General features: G+C 35.4%; 1 protein-coding gene across 2 annotated transcripts; it reads left to right on the top strand.

The window, feature by feature from the left end:
• Positions 1 to 164: 164 nt before the first annotated feature.
• On the top strand, positions 165 to 13,637 carry LOC144476012 (odorant receptor 82a). Of its 2 annotated transcripts, none has more exons than XM_078192520.1 (7): positions 165 to 213; positions 2,169 to 2,742; positions 11,197 to 11,482; positions 12,289 to 12,388; positions 12,990 to 13,103; positions 13,309 to 13,464; positions 13,543 to 13,637. In XM_078192520.1, exons 2-7 carry the CDS (start codon positions 2,253 to 2,255, stop codon positions 13,591 to 13,593), a joined length of 1,197 nt encoding a protein of 398 aa, XP_078048646.1. In that variant the 5' UTR covers positions 165 to 213; positions 2,169 to 2,252; the 3' UTR covers positions 13,594 to 13,637. The 2 variants fall into 2 exon arrangements, with proteins under 2 accessions (XP_078048646.1, XP_078048645.1); XM_078192519.1 differs by having other exon boundaries at positions 169 to 369.
• Positions 13,638 to 14,004: the final 367 nt, after the last annotated feature.

Raw genomic sequence — 14,004 nt, 5'->3', positions numbered from 1 at the left:
TGACATTCCAGAGACAATCACGCCTCGCGTGGATGGCGTGACCGTCTCTAACGTCTGGCTAAAGCTTTCGGCAGACTACGAGATTACGCATTAATAGGAAACTAGTATCGACCGAAAGCTGGAAAAATGTTGTCAAACTTTTCTTTGGCATTTCAGTCGAATAAGTGCGCCCGCTAAGTAAACTTTGGTCACTGGCCACAATCTTCATTTATGGTAAAACTAAAAATCGCATTAAAATCTATTATAATAATATGTTATAATAATAACATGTTACGGTCGACATGCTATTCTTCAGTATAATAATGCGAAAGTTTGCGAGAATGTAACGAATTTTCGCGAATAATGTAAACCAGCAATCGAAATATACAGGTACCTATCAATTCCGAAAACGAATTCTGTTAGTACTTACATAAATGCTAAGGTTATGGAACAAATATTCTAGAATTTATATAATAAGAACTCCGTGGGAACAAGTTATTTTAGAACACTTGCTAGAAAAAGTTTTATGGTATAAATAGAAGCACTAATGATAAGATTAGGAAAATCAGAATTGATCATAATTATACGCACATTATTTAATTAATAAATCTTATTTACAACTTGAACATAAATATACGGATATTTCATTATATGTACATGTAATATATTTATAGATCTTACACATACATGGTTATACACATCTTTATTAATTCCTCCGTTGTTTTTATTGAGACGAAAGAGTACGAAAAATAATCTTGTAAGAAAAAAGACATAAATTGTAATCATTCTTAACTCTGAATTGAACAAATTTTTCCTGAAACATTTTTAGTAACGAAGATATTGAGGTATGAGAGATACTTGTAACTAAAACACTCTGTATAATAGTATAATAATACTATTATTAGTCGTTACTTATTATTATTACTTTCTGCGGGAGTCATTTCTGATTTATATTCTACATTTTCTCTAAAGATTTCACATAGATTAATTCTTTGCACTCGATTAGCAACTTTGTGGGGCGATTAAAATTGTTGCTACACGTTCCAAAATTATTTTTATAGATATTGCCAAAGCTTAGATTTATAAAATTGTTGAAAGTGTAACTGTTATATGAGTCACGAGACTCAACTTTATATGCGTAGAATTTTTGTTATACAAAATGAAAATACTATAAGCAGAAGAATTATTTAAGATTTGCAATTGAAATGGCTTGGAATGCAAAGGGTTAATATTATCGTCTACGTTTGATTCACCGGTTTCAATTTGTTGCAAATCATTTTCCGAAAGTTCGTCATTTGTTAGTGATAATAGTAGGTCTGAACCAAAAGTGCATTATGAAAACATTCGAGTATTTGAAGTAAATGATACGTTTAAATTGTAGTCAAGTCATCTAAAATATCGACGACTTGTACTGGTTATAACAAAATAATCATTTGTACAATTTTTGAACTTTAGTTGACCCAAAAATTTGATTTTCAAGAACTCCTTTTTATGTACTCTCATTAGGATATAAAGGGGTCTTCTATTATCTTGCTCGATTTATTTTACATATTTTCGATTAATTATAAAGAATCATTAAGACTCTCCGTCTTGAGATTAAAAGGATTATTCTGAGAACAACCTTGGATTCTATGTATCTAAATTTTCATTTAAAAAAATGGAAAAATGCCAGTGTCGCAAGTCTTCTGTCTGAAGATTTAGGTACCTTTAGAGTATGAATGGAGCTGTGACAGGAACTAGGTAAAAGAAAAAAATATCGGTAAATAAAAATTCAGGGCTCTCTGAACTTAATTTATCGATTATTTCACTTATTTTTTGAAATATGTGAGTGTGGAAAAAATAGAAAGCATGCAAATTTTTTAATAATTCTTGTTGGAACCATAGACACAGAAACAGTGAATATTTGTGCAAAGTTTCGTGGTAATCAGTTTTTGAGAAAACGCGGACACCTAATAAAAACGCCGATTCGAGAAAAACGTATTTAAAGTTTCCCATATAGTATACGTTTGCGGTAAAATCATTCGCTTCAAGAATCTATATCTCGGCCAATTTTATGAATTCTGTCAAATGGTTACGTAAACATCTTTTCAAATATTCAAACTTAGAAAAAATCGATTTTTTTCTCACAAATTTAGAAAACCCCCTTAAAATAACTACTATACTAAATAGAATCTATTAAAAAATTCCAGAAATTTTTCCATCCCTGATATAAACTATTTGTAAGGATTTGGTATCTTGGATTTGATATCTTATGAGTTCCCATAACGACAGCGATGACATTAAGAATTCCTGGGTTGAAGAAACCGGTATCAGTGAATATAGAGCTACTCTACGACGAGACCGTGCTGTCATGGAGCAAACGTCTCCTGAGCTTATCCGGTCTGTGGCCGGATAATCAGAACGACGTTCGGTTCTTCTTCTATATTACCTACGTCATGACATTCACCTTGCTGGAGATCGTAACGCTGTTGCAGAACGCGCACGACCTTGAGAAGACGCTGAAAAATATCACGCTATCGTTCCCGACCATCTTGATAGTACTGAAGGCCGTGATGTTTCGGCTGAACATGCATCATGTGTTACCTTTGCTGGCAGTCGTGAAAAGGGATGTAGCGTACGGCTTGTATCGGTCGCAGGAGGAACGGCAAACGGTGGTGTGGTACAACGTAGCCGCCACCATGTTCTCCACCTCGTCAGCCTTGTCTTTGTTCTTTGTGCCCACGTTGTTTTACGCGAAGCCGATAGTCAGCTGTCTTTTATCGAGTAAGTGCGATTGAACTTATCTGCGTACAAACGCGGGCTCAATGGAATTTAATAACAGCCAAATCGCTTCGTGCAAGGGCTGTTTCCTGTAAGAGCTTGAATTCAACTGTAGCATAACTGCAAACGTTTACAAATATAAATTATTTGGACCGTTTATTTTGAAAGTAGCGCAAGTCCATCTTTTAAATGAAATATCACATAATTTGTGACTAATTTAATGTGAAGTTTTTATTTAGAACTAGTTAATATTTAGTATCTTAAAAAATGCCAATGCTCAATTATAAAAGTGGTGTGAGTAAAGTATTACGAAAAAAAGAATTTCTTGTACGCACCACGGGATTACTGTGGAAGTGAAACGAGAGAACTTCGTTTCAACAAAAAATCTACAAAACACAATACAAAAACAGGTTAAAAAAATACTAAAGGAGAAAAGGCAAACTGGCTAAAGATATATTGGTAAAGGTTTTGCAAAATTAGATGGATAAAATATCGATGGAGGACACAGAATTAAGGCATTAGATATATCACCTACATGTCAAGGAAAACCGCCAAAATTTGAAAGAATCGCCTTGGCGATTTTGCAAACACTGTTGCATAAGCAGCATAAATAAATAATAGTAATAACTTATATTAAGTTTAACAATATACAAATGTAATTAGCGTTTAAAATAAGAAAATACTACTTCAATTTTATTTCTTATTATTGTTTCTAAACAAAATTGGATTAACACAGAATATATTTTAAGTGATATTTAATTTTTCATTATTGAAATTAGATCATTTTTACAATTGACTATTTATGAAAATGGTGTCAATCCATTTTCAGTCCGTAAATATTTTAGATGAATTCACCCCAAAAAATTTATATAATCAAATTACACATTGATAAATTAGTAGAAACATTACTCATAGAGTGTTGAGTGTCTGGGAGAGTAGACGTGTGCTGAGTAGACGGTTGGAATACCAAGAGTAGAAGGTGAACGTAGATAAGAGGAGAAGATAAGTGTGGGTGTGGTGAAGAAACTACAAGGGAGATAGTGTAGCTAAAGAAATAAATAAGGTGGGGAAGAAGAGATTAAGAGGAATTAGTGAAAATAGAGAAAGAAAAGGTTTGGAGAGGTTAAGAGGAAAAAATGGAGGGAGCTAGAAGGGGAACTGTGTTCGAAGAGATGGACAACGGAGTTGAGCGACACCTATTCCACCGTGGAGAAAGTAGAAGAATTAGAGGAGGGACAGTCGACCCAATCGAGGGGACCGGCTACGCCACGGACAGTAAAAAACAGGAAAGGCCGACCGCTGGGCTCGAGGAATATAGCGAAGAAAAAGGAGGGGAACACGAGCGGCATTAAGGAGGTGTTCGCGTGGAAATGGAGGGCGCTAAGCGTAGGCATTGGAGGGACAGAAGGCGGAAAAGTCAATGATGAGACGGGAAAAGGTGAAAGGAAGGATATGAAGGAGCTAATTTTGGAATTCGGGGAGAAATTAACAACAAGGATAGCGGAGATGAAAAGGAGCATAGAGAGAGAGAGAGAGAGAGAGAGAGAAAATCAAGTAAATATTGGGGAGTGAAATGAGTAACTTAAGAAAAGAATACGAGAGGAAAGACAAAGAATGGAAAATCGAAAAGAAGAGGCTGGAGACAAGAATCGAAAAACTGGAGAAAAAGGTGGAGGAGCAAGAGGTTAGGTGGGGGAGTGATAACGCAAAAAGTGGACAAGGGGGTATAGGCAGAGAACAACAAAGGTTTTGGGAAACACATAAGAAGGAAAGAATACTAAAGAAAGTCGAGGAAGAAGTAGGGAGATTGACGGAGGACAAATGGAAGAAAGAAGCGCAAAAATTGAACTTCTTGGATAGAAAGCTGGAGTGGGAGGAAAAGAAAAACAGAAGGAACAACATAGTAATAAGAGGAAGTAACCTGGAGGGGAGGGATCTCAAAAAGGAGGTGGAAACCCTTCTAAAGGAGAAACTGGGGACAGAGGCGGAGAATATTCAAAAAGTTTACAGACTGGGTAGAAATAATAACGTGGGAGGAATTTTAGTTAAAGTACGTGGTCTGGAAGGGAAACGAAGAATAATGAGAAAGAGGAACAGGCTTAGAAGCAGGAAAATCTTTCTAGATGACGACGTGACGACAAAATAACGGCAAATTCAGAAGTTAATAAGAGAAAGAGCAAAGAGAGAACGAGAAAAAGAAAATAACGTGAGAGCAGGATATATAAAAATAGTCATAAACGGGGAACTATTAAGATGGAGCGAGAAAACGGAAAATTGGGTGGCAGGAAATTTTTAAAAGCGACGAAGGGGGAGAAGGGGGAAAGGAAAATAATTGTGTGGAATATCGCAGGGATGAGAGCGGACGAAGGAATATTGGAGTATGCGGGGGAGTGTGACATCATTGTTCTACTAGAGACCTGGTTGGAGAGAGAGAGAGAGAGAAAGCAAAGAAGTGGGTTGAAAAGTGGGACGGAGATCATGAGTGGTATGTGAAACCGGCATTGGAGGAGAACAGGAAAGGAAGAGCGAGTGGAGGCCAATTGATAGGAATAAGAAAAGAGTGGAAAAAGTGGGTGGTGTCTGAAGAGTGGGAGCTGGGGGTGGTTCTAAGAGCAAGAGTGGGGGTGAGCATTTATCAATTTTGACAATTTATAATAATATTAGAGTGAGCAACGCAAGAAACTATTTGAAGGGTATAATGGAGAAAATAGAAGGAAGAGGTGATAAGATAATGATAATTGGTGACTGGAACGCGAGAGTAGGAAGGGAAGAAGGAAGAATAGACAGAGGAGATGGGAAAGGCGTGGAATGGAAAAGGTAATCGGAAGATGGAACCTTAAACGGGGACGGCAAGAAACTATTGGAGTTGTGTGAAGAAATGGGGTCGAGGATTATGAATGGAAGAATAAAAGGCGATGAAAAAGGAAAATTTAATTATGTGGGGCGAAGGGGTAGTTCGGTTATTGACTATCTGATCTCGCAAGAGAGTGAATGGGGCACGGACACGGTGGAGAAGATGGAAATAGCTATAAGACCGGAATCGGACCATATGCCAATGATCGTACACCTCAGAGAGGAAACGGAATTTGAACAAGGGAAGGAGAAACAGGGGGAGGGAGAGAAGCAATTAAAATGGAAAGAAGGAATGGGGGAGGAGTACAGGGAGAGGATGAAGGAAACCTGGAGAGTGGAGTGGGAATCAGAGGAACCTCAGATATTTGAACGGTTCAAAGAAACGGTGTGGAAAACGGCAGAAGAATTAGGTTTAGTGCAAAAAAGTAGAATTAGGAATGGAAAGGCATGGTTTGACGAGGAGTGCAGAGAGAAAAGGTGAGAGGTGTGGACAGCATTGAATACGTACGATCGCAGCAGGAAGGAAGATGATAGGGTAATGTTAATAGGCGTGAAAAAAGAATTAAGAGAGCTGTATGATAAGAAGAAAAAGGAATGGATGGGAGAGAAATGGGAAGAAGTAGCGAAAAGTAAGGACCTAAATGAATTCTTGAAGGCGATTAAATTGTTCAGACCAGGGAAAAGTAAAAAAGGTAAAGGGAAAGGGAAAAAAGTGTGGAGGGAACACTTTATGATGTTGTTAGAAGGAGAGGAAATGGACGAGGGGGAGAGACTAGCAATAAAGGGGAAATCAACAACACAGGAAGAAGAAAGGAAAGATAGGACATGAGAGAGTTGAATAAAGAATAGAATTCATAAAGGAATTACCAGAAGAAATAGCGAAAGCTTGGTACAGGGCGATAAATGGGCTAAGGTTGAGCAGTAGGATAAAGACAGAATGGAGGCTGGCAAGCATATATACGATCCATAAAGCGGGAGAGGAAAGTTTTGCAGGGAATTATAGAGGGGTGGCCCTATTGGGCATAGGGTACAAGGTGTTGATGAAAGCAATAGAGAATAGAATAAGGAAGTAGATTGAGAAGAACGACAAACTTTCTGAGGAACAGGGAGGAGTTAGGGAGAAGAGAGGTACCAGGGATCAGCTATTCAGTTTGAATGCGATGATAGGGAACAAATTGAAAAGAAAAGGAGGAAAGTTGTATGTAGCGTTTATTGACTTCAAGGCGGCCTTCGATAAAATCGACAGAGATATACTAATAAGAGAAATCAAGGGGTTGGGCTCAAAGGGAGAATCGTGAGATGAAAAGGAGATTATTCCTGTTGGATACCCTAGGAAAATCTGTCCTAATGTACGGGGTTGAAATTTAAGCGTGGAGGAAAAGGACGGAAATTGAGAAAGTGGGGGGAAGGATTGTGAAAGGAGCGTTGGGCTTAAGGCTGAACACGCTCATGGAAGATGAATGAAGAAAGGTTACCAAAGATTTGTTTAAAGGAGGAGCTGAGGTGATGGAAGAATGGCAACCCTACGAATTGGATAAAAGAAGTGGAGGAAGCATTTAAAGAAGTGGGAGACGGGGAAACGCTAGAATTAATGTAGAATGCAGGAAACGAAGATAAAGTAAGAAAGAACATACTGTGGGGTGGAAGAGTGCTGAAGGAGCAAGGATGGCAGAGAGATTGGGGAAAATAGAGAAGTCTAGGTTTTGTAGGGAGTACAAAGAGTGGAAGTTTGGATTAGGCCAAGAGGAGTAGTGGGGAGATAGTAGGATACCAGGGTGGCAAAAAGAAACTTCGGCAAGACTAAGGTGTGGGAGCGTAGGGAGAGAGAAGAGCAAAGGATTTAAAGCCACCGAATGCAGGATATGCAAAACAGAGGAGAAATCCATTTCCTATATTTGGGAATGTAAGGGTTTTGAAGAAGTAGGGAACACAGAAGTGATCAGGAAAGCGAGAGGTTTAATAAAGGAAAGCAGGGGGAATTGGAAAGAGCTTCTGCTAGGGGAAGTAAAAAGCGAATTGGTATAGTACACCAAAGAATTTGAAAGAATTACGCGATTGGAGGCGGGAGAAAGGGAAGAAGAAGGCTGAGAAAGAATGAAGGAGTCAATGGATGCAATAAGTTACAATAGTTTTAAGTTGTACAGTATTGTTATAGATCCTTAAGCTAAAATGGAAGGAGTGTGTTTAAATAAATAAATAGTAGAAACATTACCAAACTTAACGTAATTAAATTATAGTGTTTAACTGACTAATATGTTAACCTTTAATTTTCCCGAAACAACAGAAAATGGACTTGCACCACTTTCAAAATAAACGACTCATTTAATAAGATTTCAACTTTTCAATTATTTCTTTTTAACTTAACTATTACCATAATAATTTAATTCTGTTAGTAAAATTAAATGTTAACAATCATTTATTACATCATTGGCAACAATTCTGGAGGAACATTTATTTCTTGACAGATATTTTTAAGTAAGATATAAAAGTTTATACCAGTTTTCAATTTACTTAGCATTATTTAAGGAACTGGAAACAGGATAAATGTAGTGGGAGAAGCAAGTCGTGATTTTTCTATATTTATTCTATTGTACGCTTACATTGAAAGAAGATTTTGGCAAAATTAAACATAACCTTGATATAACTGTTATGTATACACATAAACATTCAGTGTTCAACATTCAGTTTTAAAAATAAGATGTTTTTCAAAGTACTTTCATTGATACTAGACCTAGCACTATTGAGAACAAATTTCAGAGCACTATTTTGTTCGTTCCACATTGACTTGCGCAACAGAAATATTGTCAATTGGTTCACTTAGAAACGGGATCTTAAATCTTCGATTAATCCCATATTCTAGGTACATATACCTTCCAATTGTACTCTTCTGATACGTTTACATTTCAATTAATTCTTTGTAGAAATCGACTATTTTTAATAACAAAATTTGTTTCAAAATACTTTTCCAGAACAGAATCACCGTCCAACTAGAACTTTTTCTTACTTCTAAAAAACTATAAATCTTTGGTTTATGCATGAATATATGGATTAAAAGTTTCAATGGCTTTATAATTGTTCTTTTGAACGATAAAAGTCAAAGTCAAAACAGAATTGTTAAATCAGTACAAAATGTAAATTTTAACAGTATCATTACTGGTTACTATTCCTCGAGCCCATGGGCATACGAAATGGTGTACTCGGATATAAATTCATATAAAATATTAATACCGAAAATATCTTATAACTATTATAAGTAGACTGCGGATTTTATGAATTTATAATAAAAATTGGTATTTGGAATGACAAGTAATCGAAAAATTAAAAACATTTAATAATGTCAATCTGTTACTTTCGATCTACTAAAATTATTAAGGAAAATATGCAACTTTTCAATTGTTCCTACATTTTACAACAGATGCGGGCAAATTTTTATTTTGCACAAAGACCCGCGGTCTAGTTATAAGGTATACCGCCGCTTTTGGTTTCGATTTTTCAGAACCAATATTATATCGATTATTTTTCAGTATTGTTTTGTCGTCATTACTTATCAATTAAACTCGCATTATTTTTTTTCGTGTGAAATAATTATTTTAAAGTTCATTACATTACCTAAAAAGAATAGTCTGTCGAACATTGGTATATAGGATGTCCATCCATAAATGTTCAAGTAAATATTTTTTAATGTGTACGTAAATTATTTTTTCTTATTCGTAACCTTTCCGAGTTATTAAGGTCAACTTCGTTTTTTTAAAGGCATACATATAATATTTTTTGCATATTCAGCTAGTGCAGGTCATTCGCAGTCAACATGCTACTTATCAAAAACTACTATTATGGATTCACCTAACATCAAATTGGAGACTCTACCTTATCACAGATTTCCACAGGACATCGATGTTTACGTGACGAAAATTTTCAGGAAATAATGTGAAATTACACATTAACTATTAGGTTTAGGGCAAATCGTTTTTATGCAGAAGTCGATATTCTTCCATATTCTGATATAAAAATTTAGTTCTCCATTTTTGAAAAAAATGATCGTTAAATCTCTATGATTATGGAATAGTTTCACTTATACAAAATTAATGCACTACATATTATGCCCCTTTAGACTATGCAGCTTTTTATATAAAATTTTGTCGTGCAACACATACTTCGGAAGTTATAAAAGGTGCACAAAGTTGCGTGGATTAGCCTGTGTATATCAACAATAAATACTTCTAATTATAATAAAATCGATGTCAAACACATACTCCCTTAGAAGCGTCCCATAATGGATATATTTTTGTTTAGTACCTTCTGAACTGAAATGTCTGATTTCACCTTTGATGCGATTGTATGCTACAAGTGAAGCTTAAAAGATCAGCTTCCGTATACACACAAATTGGTCGTTTCATTACCCTCGACATTTTTATAGCTGCGCATAAAACTGTAACTATCAAGTTGCTGTAACAAAGTATCAAGGGGCAAAGAAAGACAAAAGAAATTGCCAAGTCAGAGTACAGCGCGTGGTATTCCTATAAAACGCTTCACGTATAGGAAGTAGCGGCATTGAGAACTTAATTGTCAGCTTTGTGCGTTCGCCACGGTGTTTCATTAAACCACGAAATGACGTCGAAGCCTTTAAGACGGCTCTGCCCAATGAACAAAGTGGTAAAAGTCCCGGTTTTATTAAACTCGCCGGTATTATCAGACCATTGGGGTTGCACAGGTGGGATAAATCAAGATCTTAATGTGGAATTTTATCAGACGAATCGTGTAAATGTATTCAATGCTCATGACCGCGCATACAGTTACCTCTCGCAAGCAGTTTTATGGTATTCCAAGCGACAGTTACTTTTTTCCACGATACGCAAACTCTCTGTCGCAGTTTGTTAACAATTTTAAACGACCACCGACTGCGTGACTTCTTTCGAGGCCAATAATTCAAACCGTCTTTCCTTTATGTCAAAGGAATGTTCTTTTAATTAGTCTACATTTTAATAGATTATATTTCAAAGCTGCAAATCTATAAACATTTATGCACGCATTCTTTAAATTTAGTGAATATCTATCTTATAGATATCATAACATATTTTCTTAAAACTGTTCTTATTAACCCGTTGCCATTTCATTTTCTTCATAGTTACAGTGACCAGAATGTTTCCCATATGAAAAACGTTAATTTCGAGTTATAAAATACATGCAAATGTTCTAAAAACTATTCAGAATTAATAATATTAATTGCCATAATACACAATTTTTCAAGTAATCATAATTAAAAAAGTGATCATTACCAACAATTACGTTTGCTTTGATTACATAAGTTATTTATTAATCATGATTATATGATCTCACGTTAATTATAATTGTTAATTGTTAATTAAATTACTATTTTACCGACTCTGTAAAATAATTTCAACACCAATATACAATATATTTTTCTGTTCCATTTGCATAGAAACAAGAATACCTTGACTGTTTTAATTTCATGCAAGAGATACGATCAGGAGGCTACCAAAGACATATGCATACGTTAAACCAGATTGACATAAATCTAAAAAGATCGTAAAATGAAGCATCCATCAAATTGTAATGTTCGTGTGTATTTCCAATCATTTACAGACTACGATAATTGCACTCTTCCTTACGAGCTACCTATGAGGGTGAATCCTGTCTACGAAGTAACGGAAATGTACACATATGCGTTATTCTGCATCTGTTTAGTACCAGCGAGTATGCTACTAACAATCGGTGCAACTGGATCGGATAGCCTTTTGGTGACACTGAACTTTTACATTTGTAGTCAACTCTCGATTTTATCTCGACGTGTTAGAAACATCGACAACGATCCACAGAAACACTTCTCAAAAATGCGACCACTTGTCGAACGACATACTGAACTACTGGGGTAAGATGTTTGAACTTGTTACTTAAAACATTCCGTGCCCCGTGTACCACCGATTATATACGCTTACACGTTTATTTAATGCGCGAAAAGACATTTTATAACAAGTTTGTAACTGAAGAATTAATTTCCACCAAAAGAATGTGTCATAGTTTGTTCCATTCTTGTATAATATATACAATGATTGATAAATACATATAGTCCATCAATTTTTAAAGTATCAACTAGCCAGAATGAAGAGTCGAATAAAAAAAAGCTGGCCGCGGTTGGTGTTAACCCCTTGCACTACATATAATAACGAGTCAAACGCGTAATAAAGATTTCATGCAAGATCTACTAAATATGAATATTATTAATTTCTTTTAAATCGAAATAAAATGTAATCCTTCTATTATCAAAGTTTAGAAATGGAAATAAATAAAGGCAATACAAGAAACAAAAATTATTTGATTCTATTAAGGAAAATGTTAATGAAAAATAAGTGGTGATTCACGCAACGTCAAAGGAATCGTTGTGCAAGAGGTTAACAGGTTAATGTAGAGCAGGGCTCAGAGTTAACCATTGCTCCCCAATGATCTTCCTAAATGCTACATACATGCATATAAAGCAATGCGCGCGTGCGTCTCAGGTACTCGGTGCCGGAAGTACCGGCTACAGGGAGCGATACACGCAACGGAAGTTAGAAGGCGTAGTCCTCGCGATCATCATGTTGTGTGTTGGTTAATTCCGAGCCCTGATGTAGAGTAATAATTTAACGCAACCCTCTCGCACAAGAGCATCGAAGTAAAATTTAATTATTTCAATTGAAGGTTGGCAGCAACCTTAGCAGAAACGTTCAGTTCTCTGATGTTTGTTCAAACGGTGGGTTTGATATTCTCGCTGTGCATCGTGATCTACCAATTACTTATGGTAACTCTATAAACTTCTCGGATCATTAACACTATTACCTTAACACTAATTACCGAGCTCTTCACTAGACTAACGTAGAAGAGACCAAGGTTGAAAGTAACAATTTTACGATTATAGAGATTACGATTATACAAGATAACTGTTACTTAGTTATCGGATACTATTTAACCACAGAATTTTCAATTCTTAATAAGTAATGTTTAAGTTGTTTTATTGGAATAATAATTTTGCATCATATATATTATAAATTCTCAATAATATTAGAAGAACGTTACTTTTGACTCCGGTCTCTCCTATACTGTTTCAATGACAAGTCTGGATTTATTTAAACTCCATACGATTTCCACGACGTGTACTTGAATAAAGAAATTCATTTTTCTCACGGAAACATTTTTATATCAAGAAATATTAAAGATAAAATCAAAATCCAATCATTTTAACTGTTTGATGATTCTAATGTTATATAAAGTTAGTTTCATTAGCTAATACATTTTTTCATTTACGTCAAGTTGTTATTTCATTTTACCCTTTATACTTATTAAATTTTCGAAAAAATAATATTACAATTTTTAATGACATTGAACATGGTTCTGTTTTACAGACAAGTGAATCGTCTGGCGGAGACGTGAACACGATACATTTTATTATATATTCTTGCGCAGTCGTGTTACTAGCATTTTGTTACTGTTTTCTGGGAGAATGTCTAATTGCGGAGGTAATTACATTTATAACACAACTAGAATGAACGTTAAAAATGAATTATTGTTTTATTTAATGCTTTTCGAATTACAATATGATACAATTTTTAAGAAACAGGTACATAATGTAGACATGCGATTAAAATATTTACTACCTGAACGCTTGATTAGGCTACTGAGTGAAATATTGTATAATTATTTCATGTCACATATTATTTTCAGAGCACTGATATACAGGATTCCTGTTACTTTACGAACTGGTATGATTTACCTAACGAGTATGCGCGATCCTTAATATTTTGTATCGCCAGAGCACAAAAACCATCTTACTTAACTGCTGGAAAGTTCTACGTATTCTCGTTAGAAACATTTGGCGTCGTGAGTTCTAATAATACGTAACATTTTTCCATGTCTCGAACAATAATTATTCAAGCGTATTTACATATTTTTCTTTAGATAATGAAAGCATCGATGGCGTACCTCTCAGTCTTAAGGAGTGTTATGTAAATGACCAGTGATCTTCGATAAACGTATTAAATATTTTCAGGATTGTTTCATTTTTAATTATTATTTATTGACTCCAATTATGATACTAATAATCTCCCTCTACCTCCCTCTATTTCAAGATTTCATAACCTATCTCTCCTTTTACTCGAAGGCTTCACTAACTTCCTCCCACAACTTCAAGATTTTACAAGCTTTCTTCTCCTTATGGGTTGAAAATTGCTATAATATCGGTTTTGATACAAGGTAAATCATTTGTGGCTTACACGGTGTTCCAAAAATTACTCAAAATCGAAGAAAGGGGGGGGGGGGGGGGGGGGGGGGGGGGTTCTGAAGTTATTTAACCCTTCGATACAAGGGCACTTAGCACATGATTAAGTCCTCTTTGGTATGAAGATTTTCTAAAATGATAAA

The sequence above is a fragment of the Augochlora pura genome, chromosome 10, assembly GCF_028453695.1.
Source record: "Augochlora pura isolate Apur16 chromosome 10, APUR_v2.2.1, whole genome shotgun sequence".
Taxonomy (NCBI): Eukaryota; Metazoa; Arthropoda; class Insecta; order Hymenoptera; family Halictidae; genus Augochlora; species Augochlora pura.
The sequence above is the reverse complement of the archived record's forward strand: the minus strand, read 5'-3'. Positions and strand labels throughout refer to the sequence as shown.